Here is a 24,592-nt window from a genome sequence, read left to right as displayed (position 1 = left end):
TTGAGTCATGCAACATTATTATTAAAGACATTCTGAATGATAACAAAACCTTTGGTACCTACCTACTTGTTCTATTTTATTATACGTTTTATTATTGTTTCTATAACTAAGGTGAATACACATTTTTATACCGAAGTTCCTAAAGATTAAAGAGTACCACAGGGATCATCTACTTTAGTAAAGAGAGTCCTGCGGAAATGTATTATAATCCTGAAAGCTGCTAATTAAGGAATCATTCCTTGCTTATCACATCCACGTGGGTTAGAGTCCTGTGTTGGCCTGAGCTATATCCAGGAATATTTACAACATCCTTCTGTTTTATTAAAAATATGTAGTATCATTTAAGATCTTGAAACTTTTAAAGGGTTCTTACCCATAACTTTTTGTTGGCTCACGCATGCATGCTATTGGCTTAACACTGATGATGGATTACCTATTAATCCGAAAACGTTTTGTTTTGTGATGTAACCCTTATTGTGGTCTTTTAAATATACCTTTTACAAAGGATCTTGTATTTTTTGTGATTTATGGTATACAGCCAGCAACAGGACTTTTATTTTCCTCGTGGATTTTTATGATATATATCAGCCTCCTTAAAAAGGGCAAAACGGCCACAGGGCTTTATTATGCTACATTATTTGGTGGATTCGACGCCGATTTGCAGAAAAAAAACAGCCCCAATTGGAGAAGAAAGAAGTGCTCTTCTACTATGACATCGCACCGGCTCACACCTCCGCCGTCGCCATGGCCAAACTGGTCGCTTTTGGCTACGAACTACTGTCCCATCTATCGTATTCTCCAGATTTGGCCCTGTATGACTTTTTTTTGTTTCCAAAATTGAAAAAGTCACTCGTCGAGCAGATCTTTAATAAGTCGAATGAGGAGCTCGTCGCCGCCATGGAAGCCTACTTTGTAGACCTCGAGCATCACTGGGTCAATTCTACAAATTTTAACTCTAATTTTTCTCTACAAAAACTTCTACTTCTTCTTCTTCTTCTTCTTCTTCTTCTTCTTCTTCTTCTTCTTCTTCTTCTTCTTCTTCTTTTTGTGTAGACATGACTCTGTCTGTTTTTTCAATGTGCCTCTAGTAAGTTGTCGTTCCATCGTTTTCGTGGTCTTCCCACTGATCGTCTTCCTATTGGGGAACCGTCTCTCGCTGTCCTGACTACCCTATTTATTGTCATTCGACTTATGTGGTCATTCCATTCTATTCTTCTGTTTCTTACCCAGTTATTAATGTTATCCACCTTGCATCTCCGTCGTATATCTGTACCTACTTCTAGCTCTGTCCCATAGAGTCTTACCATCGATTTTTCGAAGTGTTTTCATCTCCGCTGTTTCGAGCCATCTTTTTGTCCTCTCTGTGTCGGGTCGTGTTTCTGCCGCGTATGTCATTATTAGTCGGATGACTGTTTTGTAAATTCTGCCTTTCATTTCTTTTCCGATATTTTTATTTCTCCATATTGTGTCATTCAGGCAACCTGCGACTCTGTTTGCTCTATTCACTTGATCTTCCACTTCTGTCTCGAGCCTTCCGTAGCTAGATAGTGTAATGCCTAGATATTTAAACTACATCACTTGTTCTATTATCTGACCTTCCAGCTCCAATTTACATCTGATTGGATCTGCTGCATTTTGTCATTTTTGAGGAAATTAACATGTTAAATTTTCTGGCGATTATGTTGAATTGGCGCAGCGTACGTTGTAAGGGCTCTTATTAGTCTAGGTAACTGGTGGCGCAACTAGTGGCGCAACTAGTGGGCCCACCAAATTGTGAGCACGGGCAACTTTTGGCCGAGAATAGCCACCAGCAAAAATAATAAACTGAATTGGAATTGGAAAAATAATCAAATGCAATTGGAAACTTGTTTGTTATCAATTTTACGAAAAAAAGTTATTCTTCATAAAATGCTCTTAATAGTATAAAATATAAGATGCAACCATCAGATTCAAATTTTGTGAATTTTATACGAGGTATGTCAAAAAAGATGAATTTCGCTCAAGAGTAAAGTATCCTTATATTAAACAATATCGAAAAATGTTTTATAAAAAGTTGTTCGGAATTAAAAGCTATGTTTGAATATGCAATTACATTCTTCTAATTGAAATATTGTGAACCGTAAAGGTACTTTACTCTTGGACGAAATTCATATTTTTTAACATACCTCGTATAGAATTGATAAAAGTTTATATATTATCATTGCATCTTAGATTTTAGATCATATAAAGCTTTTTGTAAAAAATAACTTTTTTCGTAAAATTAATAATAAAATACTTATATATAATATAAGATATTTGTAATAAAATGATGTTGGGTAGGTATCCGTAATTTAAAAAAAATTGCATTTTTTTTTCACTTAGAATGATGTAATACAATTAATGCGACCCAAAACATAGTTTTTTTTAATTCTTAACAACTTTTCATAATAACAATTTTCGATGTTGTGAAATCTAAAGGTACTTTACATACAATTTTTTTGGCATACCTCGTATAACATAGCATAACTATGCAGAGCATTTTATAAAGAATTTTTTTTTTCGTAAAATTGATAAGAAAAAAGTTTCCCATATGGTTCCAAGTTACGCAGACATACTGTACCTATATATAAAAGCTCATTTTTTTTTTAATTTTCCAATTAACGTCACATTCGGATTCAGCATAATCAAAAACAAAATAGAAACATTTTTGATCAAGGTAAAGTGATGAATTCACCGATATTTCTAAAATATAAAAAGAGCTTTTATTGTTTAAACAATGAATAAACAATTAACGGCTAAATCTGCGAGAAGAACTTTTTAATATAACATATTTTTAAATCAACAAAAAAGGTTTTAGAAAAATATACGCTTGTTAATAGAAAATATAGAAGTTAATAGAAAAGAAATACGAAGCACTCGATTAATACAATACAAATGAACTAGTGGTGGCCGACACCAGTTGCTCAGTCTAATAGGGTCCATATAACATAATGCCCCGGCTTGGTGGCGCCACCAGGCCCGGTTACCCGGCTGGTGGACGGGTTCGGCCACCAGATCGACAACAATTTCTGGTGGCGCAACCAGTTGCCGTAGTCTAATAGGTCTCATTTACTTAAATGCCCCGTGACGTCATGAGTCACTGGTGGAGCAACTTGGTGGCGTCACCAGTTGCCTGCCTAAATCATCTTCACTTTGAGAGATTATTATTGCATCGTCCGCATAGCAGAATATTTTAAGTTGTTTTTCTCCCATTTGGTATCCTTTTTAGTTCTTACTTTTTACCTATACTTAATATTTAAAATTAATAAATTTATATTTTTTCTTGAATAAGACCAAGTAGCAACGCATTAATAAAATAAATTGCAAAAGTAAAAAATAGATTTTTGGTATAAAACTCCTTACCAAAAAAACCTCATATTTTTGCACCTAAAGTTCAATAAACTCTACATTAACAAAAACATATAGCTTTTCATGTCAGTAGCTGCATTTGATAAGTTCGAGATAGGGGTGAAAGAACTTTATTTTGTAACCGAAGTCAGATAAACATTTATAAGATAAAGAAAGAAAGACACAAAAGCCTTCTATTGTTGCATTTATTAGTTTTAGTATTTTCAGTGGCGTTTAATATTAAATTAAATATATAGGCCTGGAAACCGCGTACCAAAAAAAAGTTGATTAAAAGCAAGCAGAAAATTTGTTAATAGTTTAACGGTGTCTAGTCGGACAAACTTTGATGTACGGGAACACTGGAACAGGGGAAGTTTTAATTGTGGAACAGTTTAAAAATTTGGAACGTCAGATTACGAAAACGTCCCATGTATTTTGTCGGACAGAACATCCAATTGATTTGTTACCCTTTCATTAAACTCTCATGCAAAAATCAGTCTGCTATTACTAACTAACATGATTCCTGTCATTTGACATGTTCTTCGTGTTCCACTCATTAAAATGCCCAGTTGGTGATAAACACCAGTCTGATTTTTGCATTAGAGTTTAATGAAATGGTAACAAATCAATTGGAAGTTCTGTCCGACAAAATACATGGAACGTTTTCGTAGTCTGACGTTCCAAATTTCGTGACCCGTCAAAATGGCCCGGTCAAAACAGCCCCGTCAAAAAAGCCCCGTCTAAATAGCCCTTAAACAAAATAGCCCCGACAAAATAGATCGCACACAAAATAACCCCCGGTCAAGACAGTACCATTTATTTTAAGTCACTATTCTAATTGGGAAATAAGCCACAATTTTACTTAAAAAAATATTTTATTAACGTTTCGACTTCCACTTCGGACGTCGTTGTCAAAATACAAAATATTAATAAATTAAACAAAAATGTTGTTGCTTAGTAAAGAAATTCTTCTAATAATTTAATTTCATCTCACTCATTCATATCGGCAATTCAGACATAAAGTATGGTGCAAATGAAAAGAATTCGTTATTTCGTAAACCCAGGACGCGACGTTAAGGAAAAATCCTGAAATAGGTCTTTTTATTTTTTAGTTACAATATTTTGGTATATTTTATGCCATACTAGTGGTGTCATCCATCTGGGTGATGACGTAATCGATTATTTTTTTAAATGAGAATAGGGGTCGTCTGCTAGCTCATTTGAAAGGTTATTTAATTCTCTATTCAGTAATATAAACATATACATCATTATTTACACAAGGTGTCCAAAAACTTTTTTTAATTTAAATTATTTGACAAAAAAGAAGAATGTATATAATTTATTTATATTACTTCAAAATACATTTTATAGCCCAATAAATGACCGTTTTGGAGTGTAATTTCCAGGGACAACTCCGAATTGCTTGAAAATTTGGATTTAGGTTCTACTTACCCTCCACTTCGAAGTTGAATTTTTGCCGTTGGTTGCTTTTACTTGGAGGGTGACATTTACCCATTCTCGGGGGGTGAAAAACGCGTGTTTAAAATAAGGCCGGAAATGGATAAATTGGCTTATTTTAAGCACCTTTTGTTCTATAAAGTTTTTTACGTAAGTCAATACTTTTCGAGTTATTCGCGATTTAAAAGGCTGATTTTTCGACAAAAAAACTACGTTTTCAGACTGTTTTTCCCAAATAACTCAAAAAGTAGATATTTTATCGAAATAAATATTTTTATCAGAAGTGTAGCCTATAAAAAACGAAAAAAATGGTGTACCAGTAAAGTCTACAAATTGAGCAGAAGCAAAGTTGTAGCTCATGAAAAATACGTTCTTATTCGTCTACTTCCAAATCGAATAATTCAACGCCACATCACCGAAGAAAGAAGCGTGTTTCGGGAAAACCTTATTACCATTTTTAAAAATTCGAAAAAAAGCTTTTTTGTTTTTTACAAAAGTTTACAGCATCAAAAATAAGCGAGTTATACTGAAAAAAAAGTTGGCTCTTTTTTTTTTGGTAAAAAAAATCGTGAAAACCTCCCTCTATTTAGCACTCTAAATGAAATTAATCGTTTTGCTTTACCATCTATTTTAACTGTATATGTATTGTTTATATGATCTGTAAGTTTGATTGGTTTGAAGTGCTTATTTTTGAAAACATTTGGTTTTATAGTAAAAAAAATTCCTAAAAATTTTTGAAAAATTTCATTTTTTCAAAATAGCTTAAAAAGTATTAGTGATAAGAAAAATCTTAAAGAGTAAAAAAATGTAGGTTTTGCTATTATAAATATGCTAGTCTCATTTTGTTTCTCTGTAAGACAAAAATTGGTTAAGATATGGATGTTCAAAATTTGCATACACTCGTGATTAGTGACCTTTTCAAGCTTTCTCAATTATAACCCTTTCAAAAATAAACACTTTAAACCGGTGAGACTGACAGATCATATAAAAAATAGATAGGTAAATTAATTTTTTGTAAAGCGGTAGCGATTAATTTCATTTGGGGAGCTAAACACCGCGAGATTTTCATGATTTTTTACAAAAAAAAAGAGGGCCAACTTTATTTTGAGCGTAACTCGCTTATTTTTAATGCTAAAACTTTTGTTAACAATTAAAACAAAGTTTTTTATAAACACTTTAAAAAAGTTTAAATGGGTTTTTCCCAAAAGTGCTTAATTTTTCGGTGACTTCACCTTGAAATATTCGATTTGGAATTAGACGAATAAGAACGTATTTTTCATGAGCTACAACTTTGTTTTTATTTGATTGATAGACTTCACTGATACACCATTTTTTTGGGTTTTTTATAAGTTACACTTTTGCTAAGGATATTTTTTTCGATAAAATATTTACTTTTTGAGTTATTTGCGAAAAACCGTCTGAAAACGTAGTTTTTTTTGTCGAAAAATCAACATTTTCAATGTCAAATAACTCGAAAAGTATTGACTTACGTAAAAAACTCTATAGAACAAAAGTGGCTTAAAATCAGTCAATTTATCCATTTACAGTCTTATCTTGAACGTATGTTTTTTCACCTCCGAGAAGGGGTGACTGTCACCCCCCAAGTAAACGCAACCAACGGCACAATCTCAACTTTGAAGTGGAGGGTAAGTAGAACCTAAATCCAAATTTTCATGCAATTCGGAGTTGCCCCTGAAAATTACACGGTATCGCCGAATTTCCCGTTCATTTACTGGGCTATTACTGCTGCCAGAAAACACAAAATATGTTTATATCACAAATAAACATTGAGTTTCGCTTAAATTAAATGTTCAAACTGCCAAAAAACAGAGATAGCTGGCGGGAGCTGGCTTGAACATTGAATTTAATCGAAAAGCAAAACACATTAATCGAAACAGAAGAAAGGGTTCGAGTTCTCTGAAAAGACCATTTTTATTTAATGTAGTTAAGATAAACATCTGAATAGAGGATAATTACCATTTCCGAAAAAATGTATTTTTAAGGGATTATTTCATGACGAATTCTGAAGGGAGCTTTTTTGTCGGAACTATTTTGTCGGGGCTATTTTGTGGGCGAGCTATTATTACGCGGCTATTTTGTCTGCAGGCTATTTTGTCGGAGCTTTTTTGACTGGGCTATTTTGACGGGGTACCTCCAAATTTTTAACCTGTTCCACAATTAAAACTTTTCCTAATGTTGTTCTGAAGCTATTTTCTTGTGGCATTTTTATAATCAAGTATATTCAAATGGGAAATAAGCCACAATTTTACCTAAAAATGATTTTATTAACGTTTCGACGCCCAAGTCGGGTGTCGTTGTCAAAACACAAAATAATACTAAATAAACGAAAATGTTGTTGCTTAGTAAAAAATTCTTCTAATAATTTATTTAATCTGACTCATTTATATCGGCAATTCAGACATGTATTATACATTTTAAAGTAGACGACTTTAAAATGATATTGCCAATATTGATGAGTTGCGTTCCTGGGACGACTTTACTAAAAGATAGTTCATTCGATTACATGAAATCAATCCCAACTCAAGAATATCCGCCACAAAAAATCATAGCATGTGCTCTGTCTTTAAAAAAATAGTATCACGAGGTTTTTTCCTGGTTTTCCCTCGTGATTTACTATGGAATCTCTAACGCGAGAATTTCAGTGCCACCGTTGCATTTGGTTGTCTTTTTAAAGACAGAGCACTATCTTTAAACTTATAATAAAGAACAACCATACTGTCAGGAAAACGTCACAGTTGACAGTTTTTAATTTTTGCTAAAAAAACCTCATCAAACCTAATTTAGTGTGAAAACAGTTGTTAATTCTTGTTAATTTTTTATTTATCGTTGATAAGAAGTCGAGGTCCGCTGGGATGAACAGCCTCGGCTTCTTTTCGCAGTGAATATCTGTTGTGAATTTTGTTGTGTTTGACATTTGATTTTTTGGAAGAAAACTTAAAATAGACAAATCTGTGATTATCGTTCGAGGTGAACGGACGACTCATCCAAAGGGTAAGGGCCAAAACTATCTATATTTCCCTGTTAATTTCTAATTTGCATCGACTGGCATAGATTTTAAATTCGTCAATCTGCCGCATAAGATGGAGGAAGAAGTTCCTCCCGATCCTCCTCCACCACCTGACCCTCCTAATAAAATCAACCAACATGAATGTCAATCTCAACCTCCAATTATTCAGAAAAGTCTTAAAGGAAAAAAACAAATACTATTTTCGGAGACCGACATAGGTCCTTATGAAGTATTTGTCCAGGGTCAGGATAAAAATATTGGAGATTACCACGTGTTAAGTATAGCTAAATCTATTTCTATTTTAAAAATTAAAGACATCACGAAAATCAGTAGAAAAGGTAAAAACAGGATAGGGGTATTATTTGCCACTAGAAAAGCAGCCAACGATTTCGTTGTGAGGAAAGATTGGGAAGCCCTAGGGTATGACGTGTTCATTCCATTTCATCAGATTTCTTGTAGGGGTATAGTAAGGGGAGTTAATAAAAGATTCACAGAGGAAGAAATAAAGGAGGCATCAGAAACCAACTTGGCTTTATGTAAGATATTAAGTGTAAAGCGAATGAACCGGAGAGTACAAGTGGATTCAAAGGTTGAATTTGTCTCCACGGGAACTATTAGCATAACTTTTTCAGGAAAAACTATTCCTAAAGAAATTTCCATATATCAACTACCAATGAGGGTCACACCATTCATCAGCCCTGTTCTTCAATGTGGAAATTGCTTACTTTATGGCCATTCTACGAACCAATGTAGAGGAAAAAAGAAATGTGCTAGATGCGGAACTTCTCATGAGGATTCTTCATCTAATACGTGTACAAAATATTGCATTTTCTGCAAATCTTCTGACCATGAATCAAATAGTCGTAATTGTAGAGAGAGAGAGTCAGACAAAAAGATATTAAGGATCTAATGTCCTTTTCTAATCTATCTTTCTATGAGGCAAGTCAGCAGGTTCCTAGGATCCATAATATTTCATCTTTAAACATAAACGATTTCCCCCCCTTACATAGCGATCAGAATAATTCTAATGGCATCTTACCACAGGAGAGGAGGTCTGCAGCCTCAGCTCAATATTCAAAACCTTTTAGTCAAGTCACTCAATCTCCACCAAAAAGAAGAAGACCTTCAATACAAGAAAATACAGGTTATGATAAAATCTCCCACCAAAGACTACTTATTAATCCATCAGGTAGAAGAATAAATGAGCCTTCGACTTCAAAATTCAATCCTGCTCACTCTGATTCTCAAATCACTAACTCACAATCTTTATCCCAACTTCATTTGGATTTCAATCAGGCCATGTCTATGCTGAACCAATCTCACAGGGAGCTCGTCATGACCTTCATTGGGGACTTAATAAACTCAAAATCATACTCCATTCCTTACAATATGGCAGATCTAAAGACTAGCATAAACAAAAGTGTATCACCTTTCAATACAAATGTAAACCAGGGTCGGAGGGGAATAGAGGATCTCGAGCCTGAGGATTCGAGATCTTTTGACTTCTTGGTCTAGCAAACATACTCTTTATAATGAATCCTAACACTCCGATAACTATTATTCAGTGGAATATACGTTCGTATAACACTAATTCTGACAATCTAAAAATCCTTATAAAAAACCTTAACCCAGATATAATCCTTATTAGCGAATCTTGGCTCTCAAACCAACATGTTATAAGATGTAGAGGGTATCAAATAATCAGAAAAGATCGAGAGGATGGCTATGGCGGATTAATTACTCTTATCAAAAATAATATTGATTATAGGGAAATTCAAATTGCCAATCCAGGCTTCAATCATGATGTCCAATTCCAACTCACATTTCTCCCTAACTTTAATTTGAATATTCTTAATATATACTGTCCACAAGATAACTCTATCTCCAAATCCAACTGGTTTTCCCTTGTTAAATTACTTAATAAGCCATTTTTAATCATGGGTGATCTAAATTGTAATCATAAGGCATGGGGTAGTTCTAGAGACAGTCACAATGGTAGGATTATTTTTGACTCTTTGGAGGAACTTGAGCTAGTATTTCTCAATGATGGGTCCCCAACTAGACTGGTGGCCCCAGGAGGCAGTAAGTCGGTAGTAGATCTAACAATGGCATCAGTCGATGTGGCAGCCAGTGTGGGCAAGTGGTCCACTATTTCAGATACTGGAACTAGTGACCACTTCCCCATAATATGTCAGATAGGTGTATGTCCTCAATCTCCCCCGCATTCATGTAAAAGAAGAAATCTAAAGAAAGCCGATTGGTCTACTTATCATAACAATTTAAACAGCATTTTCTTAGCTTCTCCCAGGGAAGATTACGAATTTTTTACAAACTCCATATCATCGGTAGCTGATGAAACAATACCTTGGCTTCACCCTTCTAATAATTCCAAATACCACATTCCATGGTGGGATGACTCATGTGCTGAAGTCGTCTCTGCGAGAGTGTCTGCCTTAAAAAAATTTAAAAATATCCCCTCAATGGAAAACTATATCGAGGCTAAAAAGAATATAGCCAAATCAAGAAAATTCCTAAAATCAAAACGTAAAAATAGTTTCAGACTATTTTGCAGTAAATTAAATAGAAACACTCCTCTAAAAGTTGTGTGGGAGAAAATTAATAAGGTATCGGCTTCGAAACCTTCAATATATACACAATTGCCCTCTACTCCTATATCCCACGAAATTCTATGTTGCTTAACCCCCCTTTCCGCTGTCAATAAAGTATTGGTTAGATCTCCTCAAGCCCTAGAACCGCCATTTGCTCTCGACGAGTATCAGAACTCCCTCTCAATTAAATCTGACTCGGCTCCTGGTTTGGATCAGATTTCCTACTCAATGTTAAAAAATCTTCCCGTTGTTGGATCTTTGTTATTAATTCAACTTTTCAATGAAAGTCTTAGAACGGGTATAGTTCCTGTTCAGTGGAAACAATCAGTAATTTTACCTATAATCAAAAAAGATAAAGATTGTAATAATCCGTTAAACTTTAGACCAATAGCTCTTTCTTCATGTGTAGGCAAAATGCTCGAAACTCTTATAAAGAATAGAATAGAGTGGATTGTGGAACATAATAAGATTTTTAATCCACTACAACTAGGATTTAGAAGGGGTAGAGGTTGTACGGAATGCCTTACATACCTCACCTCAACAATTCAAATAGGCTTCGCTCAAAATCAATACACTGTTGGCATATTTCTAGATATCTCTTCTGCTTATGATAATGTCAATATATCACTCTTGTATTCCAAATTATTAAAGTATAACATTCCAACCCAACTGGCTAATTTGATTTTCTGCCTTCTAAATGATAGAGAGCTATTTGTCAAAGACAAACTGGGACAAACCCATGGCCCAAGAAAATCAAGTCTGGGACTACCCCAAGGTTCCCCATTAAGCCCTATCCTCTTCAACCTATATTGTCTTTCCCTGTATAATTTAATCCCCTCTTCATGCAAACTAATTCAGTATGCAGACGATTTGGTTCTTCTGATTAGAGGGAGTGATATTAATGAATTGGTAATTAATGTAAATAAATTATTGATTCAGATGGAATCATGGTTGCTAGACCACAATTTAAATCTGTCTAAGAACAAATCTTCTGCAATATTATTTACAAAAGGAAACACGAAAATCTCTCCCCCTAACGTAATATTTTGTAACCAGAATATTGGTTGGGTGGATTCAGTCAAATACCTGGGGGTAAATATTCAAAAAAACTTAAAGTGGAATTCATATGTAAACTCAATAGAACTAAAAGTAAATCGTGGCCTGAATGTGATGAGAGCTCTTTGTGGGACTTATTGGGGAAGTGATCCAAAAACCTTACAAATTGTACACAATGGTCTGATTCAGAGCCATCTGGACTTTGGCTGCCAGGTAATTTTCGATTGTCCAACTTCCTTAATTAAAAGATTGGAGAAACTAAAATACAAAAGTATCCGAATTATAACTGGATGCATGAAATCTACCCCAATTCATGCTCTCTTAAGTGAAAGTGGTCAGATCTCGCTTAAATCTAGATGGGAATGGCTTAGCTCTAAATTTATATTAAAAAATTTAATGTTAATTGGCAACCCAATTATTTCCGCTCTCGACCTGTTAGAGTTGGCAATTCAAAGGAACCAAAATCATTGGAAAAACAGAAGTATTCCATTTCTAGTGCTTTTAAAAAACAAATTTAAAAGTACTTATCCCAACTTATATTTAAGTGACTTATACCCATGCCATAACTTTGAACTAGACCATCAATTATCAACAATTCCAATCATAAATATCCAATCTAATCGTTCAGATGAACTTGCCTCAGTTCAACTCCAAAAAATAATTCTAAATAAACCTAGTCACACCAAATTCTTCACGGACGGCTCGGTTGATGATGAAGGATCAGCAGGCTTTGGTGTCTTTAGCCGAGAGATCAACTATTCTTATACCAGTAAACTACCTAAGTATACCCAAATATGTACGGCTGAGATTGTCGCAATTAATCATGCCCTCCAAATTATTTTGAAAAAAGGGATTAAACAAGCAATCATCTGCTCGGACTTTAAAAGTGCCTTACAGAAAATAGGCAGATCAACCTATTCTATGGAAACAGAACATTCATCGTTCATGCTCGTGCCCTATAAATATGTCACCCAATTTTGACCTATATAAAGAATTAGCCAAGACAAATATCCCTACTCCCATTGAAATTTGCTTACTTATGTCCAACCTTAATCCACGTAGGATTAACCTGATCCTTAAATTCCTTAACTTAGCCAAACTTAATTTATAAATTAATCAATTCCCAAATTTGAATTAAAAAAATTAAGAAGATAAAGATATAAAAAGATATTGGACCTCCAAATGATAAAAGCCTTAACCCTTATGGTATAATATTGCCTTTCCTGTAGGGACTGTCTGGCCCTATACGAAGATGTTCCTGCTAATATATATTAAAAAAAAAAAAATTGAGGCTTTAACATATATATTTGGAAATATTCGACTGCCCAGAGCAAGACAAGAGTATTTCCCTGGTGTAAGCTGGGCGAATTATCCCGAGGGATATAACCCAATAAAGAAAGAAGAAGAAGAAGAACTTATAATAAATATGATATCAAATTATAAATTATGATATTATGAAATGTAGATAAATAAAAAATGGTCAAAAACAAATGGGGCTTAAATTACATTTTTTGGCGTATTTTTTTGCTAGTGCAAATTTGTCTAGATATTTTATAATGATTGCCTCCCCTATTGTAAAAATCACGAGCCGCCACTGAGACAGAGTCATGTCTACACAAAAAGTAGAACAAGAAGAGAATTAGGAATTTGTTTGTTCATCACGGAGAATAAAGGAAGTAAATTCCACCAGATCCAATGTTCACGGCTTCAATGAAAGTATACTACTGAATCCGGTATTCAATTGTGGAACATCTTCGAACTTCAGTGTCGAATTGTTGTTCTCTTTGTAACTGTTCTTTCATAGAGCCACAAAGGAAATGAAATCTGAAAAGTGTGAACATTGTGTATTGCGTAGAATTAAGTATAATTATTTTGTCACTGAATTAAAGAGATACATAGGTACATTTTTTCATTCTCTTACCATCAATTAGTTATCAGCAGTTGGCTGCCTTATAAAATAAACTTCTGTTTTTTTTTCGTTATTCCCAACAAGGTTTGTTTTTCAATTTCAATTTAGTTTTTCAGCAACTAATTTCGTGTTAAATAGCTACGTTTTATTTTTTAACATTCCTTTCTAGTTCTTGTTTTGATTTACAATATGCGTATTTGTCTGAATCATACCTATTTTGTCTTTTATTATAGGTTCCAAAAGACTCCGTGTCTCATTTCCCCCATAGGTTTTATAATTCTTCAGAATCTCTATTTTTTATTTAATCTTCTACCCTGCAATGTTTTTATGATCTTTTTACATTTTTGCTCACTATTGTGAACTTTTGAGTAATCACAGATACAACTAAATTTTTTATACTACACCACAAATTATGCAACCAACAATTCACTTTTACAGAGTGGAAAAAATACAATGATTTATCATCTTTTCTATCCAAAACACACGAAGCACTTACTTTCAAATCCTTTCCTTGATATCAAAGTTTTGAAACAATGCATAATATACAAAGAAATGAAATAATGTGATACTCCTAATTTCCGTATCGCCAAAAGCTGCCAGGGTTCATGTACTGACTGTTCTGTGGTTTTGACTTCAACGGTCACCGCTTGACGTCAAACTGTCAAACGTTTTTTATTTTAGGTTATGAAAGATGGTTTGAATTTTAATTGTAGCCGCAAATTTTTTTAATTATAAACAAAACTTCCAGTTTGATAAAAACTAAAATATAAAATAACATGGATAATGATCTTGACAGGTCCATTCGCTTATTGGAAAATGCTTTATCTACCTCTAACAGAGGTCTTTTCAAGAAGTCATTTGGAAAATCAAAGTTAGCTACTGACAATATTTCTAATGTGTCCATAGCTTCTGCAGATGATGATTTAAGGAATATCATCAGTAAAAGCTTCCTTACCAGCGATAATGCAGTGTCTAGGATACTGCAGTCTGATCAAACTGTAACTGGAAATGTTCTTCAAGCCAGTACAGCACCTTGGAAAACGGCTCTGGATAGTCTTTATACCGAATTTTTTGAAATACTTACTTCACACTCAGGTAAAATTTCATTTTATTAAAGATAATATTAGTCCTATTTTGTTAAAAAACGAACATTATGTTTTTCCGCAATGTTTTGCTGCATTCTAAATAGGTACCTACTATCATTTTAAGTTTATTGATCTATTAAGGAGGTATAGTTTTCATTAAATAATAATTCTATTGGGTAATAATATTTATACAATATAATATACGATACAATAACAAGTTGAAGTCTCTCTTCAGAAAGAAAAATCTAGTCAGATATAAAGGCTAATAGGTGGGCAGTGCATGTGATACACAGTAAGGACAATTGCCTTATAAACAATGTGTTTTGGGAAAGGTCAGATGGGAGAAGGTCTGTAGGACAGCCTAGAAAAAGGTGGAAAAATGCTGCCAGAGAAGATCTATAGATAATGAGAGTGAGACAATGGAAAATAGTGGCACAGAACTGACAAACATGGAAGGCAATAATCAATGTGACAAAGACTCACGAAGACCACTGATGATGATGATGAGCTATTGGGTCATAGAGGAAATTATAACAGTTAATAAATGGACAATGAGTGAAATCCAATATCAAATTTCCAACAGTGATATTCTGTATAGATAAAAGTTTATAGTAAAAAAACTGCAGTGCTTAGTGCTGAAAATGCTAGTTGTCATTACTCGTAATAGTTCAATTAATTTAAATATATGTATAAAGGTAAATGAAAACATTAAATGTCTCTCCAAATGTAAAAATATAGTAACAAAGTACAGAAACTCAAAGAACTTTGTGGTACTTCTTTGAGTTTTTGTACTTTGTTACCTCGAGACCACATTTGAAAAATGGATACTTCTCTTCATGTTTAAAAATAAAGTGATTAGTATAGCAACCACAATCCATAATCATTCATCATTGACTGTGTAATGTATAAGTATAACACATAGTGGGTGTTGGCCTGTTCTAGGATCAGCTTACATTTCTTCCTATCCTTTTCCTTGGTTTTCCAATTTTCGTACTCTCTACTAACAAGCGCTAAAACTTGTAACAAACTTCCACCTCATCCTTAAATCATGCTCTAGGCCTGCCTATTCTCCTTACTCCTCACACTTGTTCTTTTATAAATGTGTTTTGATTGTTTTATCTCGTTCATTCTCTCTAAGTGGCCCAGCCACTGCAGCCTGTTTATTTTGATGGACCTACCAATACTACTCGTACATTCACTAAAAAGGCAGTAAAGTTCAAAATTATAGCTATATCTGAGGATTTTATGTTAAAACAGCCTAAATGTTCTTTGTAACTTTTTGTCATCTCCCAAATTTCTGATGTGTAAGTGAGAACAGACTTGATATATCAAGCCTCTTATTCCTTTGAATGTATATGTTCCAACTGTTAGATCTTCAGGTTTTACTACTTGCTCACTATTTGTCACCTTCATAATATACATGGTTTTACTAGAATGCTCCCATTCTTTTTGCTGCTGTTTCCATTGTCATGAAAAATTCTACTAAGTCTGCCTTTCTTCTTGCTATGGTATCAATGTCATCAGGATACTCTAGTCTCTAGTATTTGTACACTCCTATTAATAATGGTTCCCCTTGCTGTTATTCCAGATTCTCTAATATCTTTCAATATTTATTGAAGAATTTGTTTTCAAGAAATGAATAAGTAATATGCAACTATTAAAATGGATGTACAGATTAAATTGATCAGTACAAGTAAAGTACATTCAGGGGCCAAACTAACTTATTTAAAATGCCACATCAAATTATTTATTTCTTCTCTCTTTTCTACTCTATGGTATTGTATGCTTGTCTTTTATGTCATTTCCCAGTCAATTAGTAGCCAATTGCTTTAGATAAAGATAACTCCCAAAGCTAGCTGTAATACAGAAATATGTAGAACCTTCTTGATTTACGAAATAGAAATTAATATTTAGTCTCATAGTTCTCTAATTTCTGCCTCAATTTATCAACCTTTACACAATTACCTATAAACACCACTAAGTACCTAGTTAGGACTATAAATTTGATATTGCTTATCAAAAACTATTCCTGGATACAAAGCCAACAAACATTATTACTTAAATAAAGATAAAGAAGGAATCCCAACTTCAACTTAAATGAATCAATGATAACTTCTTTATTGTAGGTGGCTTTGATATACTGGAAGTAGTTACCGACTTAGCTAGGTGTTGCTCTGATGCCCTTAAAGTAATTCAGAGTTTGAAGTCGAAGGTAGCAGTTTCGCAGTTAGAAGAAGAAATAAGTTTAGAGAAGGAAAGGAATACATGGAGATTGCTTTTTATCCTTTACCAAGATAGATTACTGACCCAAAACTTGATGAAAGATGATAATGATGGTAAGTGTCTGTTTACAATTCTTTCTTTATTATACAGTATACTCTCTCTATAATGAACATGGATATTATGAGGTTTCGCTTATAACAAGGTACACTAGATATCCCATGAAATTACTTTTGAACTATAACACCCCTATAACGAGGCGTATTTGGTTATAACGAGGAAAAATGAAATCGAAGGATATGTTTCTTTACCTGTTTTTGGCGTAGTGATGGCGATAAATAAATACCATAACTGCCTGTATACAGGAATGCCCAACATCTCTGTGCTTATTGAGACCAGTGCTGTAATAAATTCCACCGCCGGTAATAAACTTCTTCCTTCTTGTTTATCTATCAACCAATATTGAATCGTAGGAAATTTAAAATTTACAATAGCCAAATTTCATTGTTGAAATCTACCATCGAAACCTAATAAACTACATAAGAGGCATCAAAACATTTCAGTGGTGGTGGTATGCACAATATTATTGTTGTCTGATATAACGAGACCTGCCTATAATGAGGTAATTAGTCCGCTATTTCAGTTCTCGTTATAGAGGGAGACTTATTCTCGTTATAGATCTACTGTAGTATAGTATACTCCTCTTTCACTTACTAGATCCATTTTAAAGGGTGGATCAGTCCCTATCATCATTATATTTATCCACTAATATGTCTCCATTTCTTCAGGTCTATTGTCTTCTCTTTCCATTTTGTAATTCCTGCCCGGCTTAGGTCCTCCTCTACTTCAGTTAACCGTTTCGATCTGGGTCAACCACGTCTCCTTTTTTCTCCTGGTTGCCATAATATCATAGCTTTTGATACTGATTCTAGCCCTTGCCTCAATATATGACCCAGCCATTTGATTATTTGTACTTTTATTTTATTTACTATATCTTCTCCATTTAATTCCTCTAACATTTCTTTATTCATTCTACTTCTATACTCTTGTTCTTTGATTCTCAGTGGACCCTGTATTTTTCCTATTATCTTTCATTCAATTATCCTTCATTTCTCTTCTTTATTTGTCATACTCTTCGTTTCTGCGGCCCTACATTGTTATTGATCTTATTATTGTTTTATAAATATTCATTTTTGTTTGTTTGGTCAATATTGTGCTCTTTAGTAGTTTTCTATTTGTTTACCCGGTTTGTCGCAGTTATTTTTTCTTCGATCTCCGTTTTTCTTTCGCCTTTATTGTTTATAATAACGCCCAGTTAATTAGGTTTTTGTACTTCTTCGCATTTTTATTTCCTATCCTTTTCTGTTTTGTTCTGCGTTTCCAAGTCTCATTAGTTTTGTTTTCTTTTCATTAATCTTTAGTCCCATATTCTTCCCCTTTTCTTCAATCTTCATTACTAACTGTTTTATGATTTTTCTTGTTTTTGTTACTAATGCTATATCATCTGCATAGGCGTTTAGTTAGTAACCTGATGCTCTTAGGTTTCCCTTGTGGATCTTTCTTGAACGCCAAATCTACTGCCAGGTTAAATAGTGTTGCTGACAGTGAGTCACCTTGTCCCACCTCTTTATTTATGTCGAATTCTTGTGTTTCCCCTTTTTGTGTTGGAATACTGACTTTTGATTTGTTCATTGGCATTTTTATTAGGTTTCTTAGTTTTTTACTTACTCCTTTCATTAGGGCTTTCATTATTTCCTTTCTCTTTATTGAGTCGAAGACTTGTTCAAAGTCTATAAATAATATTTCTATTTGTTGTTGATGTTCGTGTGCTTTTTCCATGATTTGTTTAATGGCATGTATTACATCCGTTGTTGATCTGCCTTTTATGAAACCTCATTGGTATTAGCCTATGATATTTTCTGTTTTATCCGTTAATCTTTTTTGTATTATTGATGATAATATTTTATAGGAAATATTTAATAGTGTAATACCTCTGTAGTTCTTGTACATGCTGGTCTTTTATTACTATAACATTTGTTTTTTAAAAAATAAGTTCAAATCAGTCGTGTGATTTAAAAAAGCAATTTATAACATTGCTAATAACCACATATGAAAGAAAGCATGTGATGTGTTATGTCGGAATAGAAACCAAGTGCCATAAATATAATATTAATAGATCACATTGGGGAAGAAGTGTTTTGAATATAACTGTGAAACAGTTATAAACAGAATTAAAAATACTATGCAGAAAAGAGAAAAAATATTTAAAAACCAGTCAAATAAACAATTATTGCTTATTGTTATGTTTCTGTTTTATCATTTGTTTTTGTTGTGGGAATATTAGATGCAAAAGGTCTAGATAACAATGTCATAAAGACTCTTACTTATATAGGATCCCAAGTGGCATATGACTCGAAAGTGGCTTACAATCCGTGGAGTAGGACAAGGATATGTGCCCATTCTGTTCAATTATTACATAATAAATAACTGGTAAATTCTTAATCAATATAAGGTATGCTGACAATAAAACAGTGTTAGCAGATAGCATAGAAGACCTTCAACTTCTGATAAACACATTAACTTAAACATCAACATGTTTTCCAACGTTTCCAGTGTTTTATTGTTAGATAAAATGAACTTCCATCAAGTAACGGTCGAATCCATAAAAATACAATTTATTAAAATCTAGACAAACAGAAACTCAATTAATAAAGTATCCACTTAAAATTTACTGGTAAACCAGTAATAAGTACTAAAAAAAACAACCTTGCATAACAAATAATTTCTCTTTTTTCCTATGAAAATCAAATTCACCTTAGTTCCATGTAAACCAATATTCAATTCCTATTTACATGCTACCTGTCTACCAATCTTAATCACTTTAATCCTTATAAAAGTATCTATTTATCCGAAACTTCATTGTCTTGACTGTGCCGTAATCAAAAAATACCCGCGCCTAAACTTTTTTTTTGGTTATTCCGAAAATTCTAATCTTCTCATGCATTTAAACATTCATCGCATTTTCAAACCTTGACAATATACTATGTCTTGTGTATGGAGTAGAAGCCTGGACTATGAAAGTCGGTACCATGAAACTAAGAACGGCACAAAACCACACACAATTCACCAAAATAGTTGCTAACCTCCACTTAAAAAACAATTGTTGTATTAGAAAAATGAAACAATGAAAAAAAAAATTAGAAACAATATTAATGATATCTTCTTATTATTTTTTAGAAGTAATACAATATTTTGGCCAATCAGAGAAGCTTTGTGTCTTAAATTTATTCAAAAGAGACAGTCTGATCAGGGAAAACCAACTAATAATCGATTGGTTGGAAAGTAATGCTGCCGATCGAGATGATGAAGCATTGCTCTTTTCTGATAGCACGGTTGGATGGGAGAACACTCTACATCAGCTTCAAAGTGCTGATACCATCGCGTTTAGTAGTTCACGACAAATAGTAACACAGATGGATCCAGATGCCCCTAATCATCAGAAGAGACCATTACATGACTTAGATGCTGAAGATGAGAAAAGGTTGACAGAAAGGATTTTTATGGAAATTAGATGTGGTAAATTGGAAGAAGCCCAAAAGGTAAATGATAATTTATGTTAGAATTATACAGGGTATTTCATTCATAATTTTAATAGGCAATATTTTAACTGTAGATTGTGGCTCCTTACTGAGTTACAGGGTGTTTAGGAATCTACATTTAAAATATTTCCAATTATTAATAAACAACCTGTATTGTCGATCATATTGTTTTTAGTTAAACTTATTCCACTGCTATATTTTTATAAAATGCTCTTTTTTGTAAACTTTTTTGCTATTTCATCTTTGTTTTGAATATTTTGTCATTCAGATTTTTCTTTTGACACGTAGCTCTGCAGACATTGTGGTCATGCATGGAAAGCAGCACTTTACGAAGGTTGGAGGCTGTTCCATGATCCTAACACCAAAGATGAATATGAAAGCGAGAATACTTCAGACAACAACACAGATGAGGAGATGGACTCTGATGAAATGAAGGATATAGAGGGAAACATTAACAGAGACATATGGAAAAATATGGCCATTAAATTTTGCAAACAGGTAAGGATAACAACATATTATATTTTTGCATATAAACAATTGGCATCAATAATCTCAGGCTGGGTTTTTCTATTCGTCTGAGAACTGTAGCTCGTTTTATTGGATAAACTGGCTAAAACAATCTTTAATTAGGTTAATAAAAGTCATATATTATATAATTATTTTATTGGTTAGCCTTGAATAGAAAAGTACTATTTTGTCACTTATATTCTTCATAACATTGCAGACAATAAGTAGCCAGTAATGGTGTTATTTTGATCAAAGGATACGGCCAAAAGTCAAACAATTAGGAATACATGTCATATATTTTAATGACATCATAACCCTCCGGTACAAACTTGACGGCAAACAAACTCAACAAATTTTTCTTCATTTATTAGATTTTTCGCTACCGTCAAGTTTGGCAGGAACGCTCTGTTGCCAAATAAAAAACATATATACATTTACCGCCGCAGCTACCGGATACACTGTTTCTCTTGATCTTTAAGTGTGAAACGAAGATAATTATCTGTAATATAAGTGTCAAAGTCAAGTTGTCCTATTTATTTATTAAGCGCAACAGGCCTTGTAGGCCTAGGGCTAAAATGTTTACATTTCTGATTACATAAATAATATAATAAATAACTTAGTATAAGTTACATAACTTGTAAAACTTGTAAATTTTATTTAAATACACTTCAGTCTTTTTATACACTCCTTCACCACCTCTCTCCATCTCCTTCTGTCCAATGCTAGTTCTTTCCATCTCTCAATGTTACTTTTCTTCAAGTCTTCATATACACTGTCCTTTCATCTTTTCCTTGGCCTGCCTTTCCTCCTCTTTTGTATTGGTCTTCGTGAGAGTACCATTTTTGGCATTCATTTACTTCCCATTCTCTCTATGTGCCCCAAGTATCGTATTCTCTGTGCTTTGATCGTCGTCGTAATCGTTGGCTCTTGATATAGTTCTTCCAATTTTTATTGGTTCTTCTTCTCCACTGACCTTCTATTTTCACACCTCCAGATATTGCTCTTTGCATTTTTCTCTCCCATCTTTCTAATAGGTCTGTTTCTGACTTTTTGAGCACCCATGTTTCACTTGCGTATGTTACTGTAGGTCTGATAACAGTCTTATAAATTCTTATTTTTGTTTTTCTTGATACGTATTTGGATTTCAATAATGTGCTTAATGCTCCATATTTTTTATTTCCTTTAGCTATTCTTGCCTTTATCTCCCCTTCTTCATGACCATTTTCATATATTTTGGCTCCCAGGTAAATAATTTCTTTGGCTCTTTTGAACGAGTATGTTTTTTCTCCATCTATTTGTACTATGATGTTATTCTCTTTTTCTTTTTGGATCTCTCCCATTATCATATACTTTGTCTTTTCTTCATTTATTTTAATACCGAATTTTTTGGCTTCCGTTATTATGTTTTTCATTAACTTTTGTAGTTCTCTTTTGCTTGTTGCTAATAGCGTCAGATCATCTGCAAATGCTATGCATTGGTGGCCGTTTTTAAATATCGTTTCTTGCATGTGTATTCTGCTTTTCCTGATTATTCCTTCCAATGTTAGATTGAATGCCATTGTTGATAGTGGGTCTCCTTGTCGTAATCCTTCCTTGGTTTCAAACTTTTTCGATGTATACCCTTTCCAAGCTATTTCGTTTGTTGTGTTTTCCATCGTCATCTTTATCATCCTAACAATTTTACTTGGTATCCCCAGTTCTTTCATGAGTTCGTACATCTGCTGTCTATTTACTGTGTCGTAAGCCTGCTTAAAGTCTATGAACAAAGCATATAGTACTGTTTTATTTCGTAACAGGTAGTCTGTATTTCTTTTAAGGCAAATATTTGGTCAGTCGTTGATCTGTTGTTTCTAAAACCTGCCTGGTATTCCCCCAGTATTTTTTCCGAATAATGACTTAGCCTTTTTCTTATACTTTGTGCCAAGATTTTGTAAACTATTTCTAATAGTGCGATGCCTCTGTAGTTTTCGCATAGCATTCTATCACCTTTTTTATGTATAGGGCATATTCTTGCTATGGTCCACTCTTCTGGCATTTTTTCTACTTCCCATATTCTTTTTATCAGGCCATATATCTCTTTCTGTTGTCCTATAGAAGAAGGTTATGTACTTAAGATTTTTGTTTGCTTATTTTTTTTTTCTTCTTGCACTCTGAATCGACGATTTTCGACCCTTATTGAAGTCATCATCGGAGAGGCGTAGACATGCTGCTCTCTGCTCGATGTGACCAAACCATGAAAGTTTATCCCCACATTGCAACTGACGTGTATGGATTAGGTGACTAGCGTCATCTGGCAATTGAAAGGTAAAGTTTTCAATCCTAATAGCAACATTAATAATATTGAAAAATATTAAAAATATTACTAAAAGATTTTTAAATTGAAAAACTTATTGGTCTATTTCCCTGGTAACACCTCCAAGGCTTCTAAAATTTGCAATCCAGATGGATGCTGCAGTGAAGACAAAGGGAGGGAATTCTAAAAAGTTGCAATTCACAACCCCCGTCTGCAGCTTGGTAAAGTTCTAACGGAAAATGGACCTAGTTACTCTATAGGAGTAATACTAATATAACATAAAATAAAAATGTATACCCTTTTTATTCAGTTGCAATGCGAAGGCAAAACAATCTTATTTTTCACTTAGAACAGGGAGCGCAGTCCAGCACTTTGAATCGACGATTTTCGACTCTTATTGGAGTCATCATCGGAGAGGCGTAGGCCTACTGCTCTCTGCTAATCCATACACGTCAGTTGCAATGTGGGGATAAACTTTCATGGTTTGGTCACTTCGAGCAAAGAGCAGCAGGCCTACGCCTCTCCGATGATGACTCCAATAAGAGTCGAAAATCGTCGATTCAGAGTGCTGGACTGCGCTCCCTATTCTAAGTGGAAAATAAGATTGTTTTGCCTTCGCATTGCAACTGAATAAAAATGGTATACATTTTTATTTTATGTTATATTAGTATTACTCCTATAGAGTAACTAGGTCCATTTTCCGTTGGAACTTTACCAAGCTGCAGATGGGGGTTGTGAATTGCAACTTTTTAGAATTAACTCCCTTTGTTTTCACTGCAGCATCCATCTGGCTTGCAAATTTTAGAAGCCTTGGAGGTGTTAGCAGGGAAATAGACCAATAAGTTTTTCAATTTAAAAATCTTTTAGTAATATTTTTAATATTTTTCATTATTATTAATGTTGCTATTAGGATTGAAAACTTTACCCTTAACCTCCAATATTATAACAGACGTCATAATATTGACATTTACCATCCCACCAAATATAATGATGTCATATAAACTCATCACTACTTCTGGCCAATGAAATGCTCGCTGTAATAGGAATGGCATGTCAAGAAAATCTGATTATTCCCTATATATTTTTTCAAATTTAAAATATGGCAAAAAGGATAAACTTACGTGCGAGCCTTATTGTTTCACTTCGACCACATACATTTTATCTGCAACATTAAGATATATTAATTCATTAATCGTTCTTTAATAGGTTGGTTCTTTTATTGTATTCATATTTATACTTTTAGGAGTACTTAAGTTTGTATGAAAGAGCAGCAATAGCTACATTTTGCGGTTATTTAAGCTCCATTTTGACTGTTTGCAACTCCTGGGAAGATTCTTTGTGGGCATACATGAAAACGATGGTTGATATACGAGTTGAATCAGAAATTCGAGACTGTGTTCAAAGAAATAATGATTACCTTCCATTACCAGAGGAATATTGGAATCAAAAGTAAGAGTTACAT

General features: G+C 33.6%; 1 protein-coding gene across 1 annotated transcript in view; it reads left to right on the top strand.

Moving 5' to 3' along the window:
• The first annotated feature begins 14,097 nt into the window (after window positions 1–14,097).
• The window catches only part of LOC114331519 (nuclear pore complex protein Nup107), a 68,637-nt gene continuing 58,142 nt past the window's right edge, over window positions 14,098–24,592 (top strand). Inside the window, exons 1-5 of the mRNA XM_050653538.1 lie at window positions 14,098–14,521; window positions 16,638–16,847; window positions 19,969–20,330; window positions 20,619–20,828; window positions 24,374–24,579. Of these exons, the coding sequence (XP_050509495.1) occupies window positions 14,203–14,521; window positions 16,638–16,847; window positions 19,969–20,330; window positions 20,619–20,828; window positions 24,374–24,579 (1,307 nt within the window). The 5' untranslated portion in view covers window positions 14,098–14,202. The remainder of the gene's footprint in view (window positions 14,522–16,637; window positions 16,848–19,968; window positions 20,331–20,618; window positions 20,829–24,373; window positions 24,580–24,592) is intronic.

The sequence above is a fragment of the Diabrotica virgifera genome, chromosome 6, assembly GCF_917563875.1.
Source record: "Diabrotica virgifera virgifera chromosome 6, PGI_DIABVI_V3a".
In the NCBI taxonomy this organism is placed as follows: domain Eukaryota; kingdom Metazoa; phylum Arthropoda; class Insecta; order Coleoptera; family Chrysomelidae; genus Diabrotica; species Diabrotica virgifera.
The sequence above is the reverse complement of the archived record's forward strand: the minus strand, read 5'-3'. Positions and strand labels throughout refer to the sequence as shown.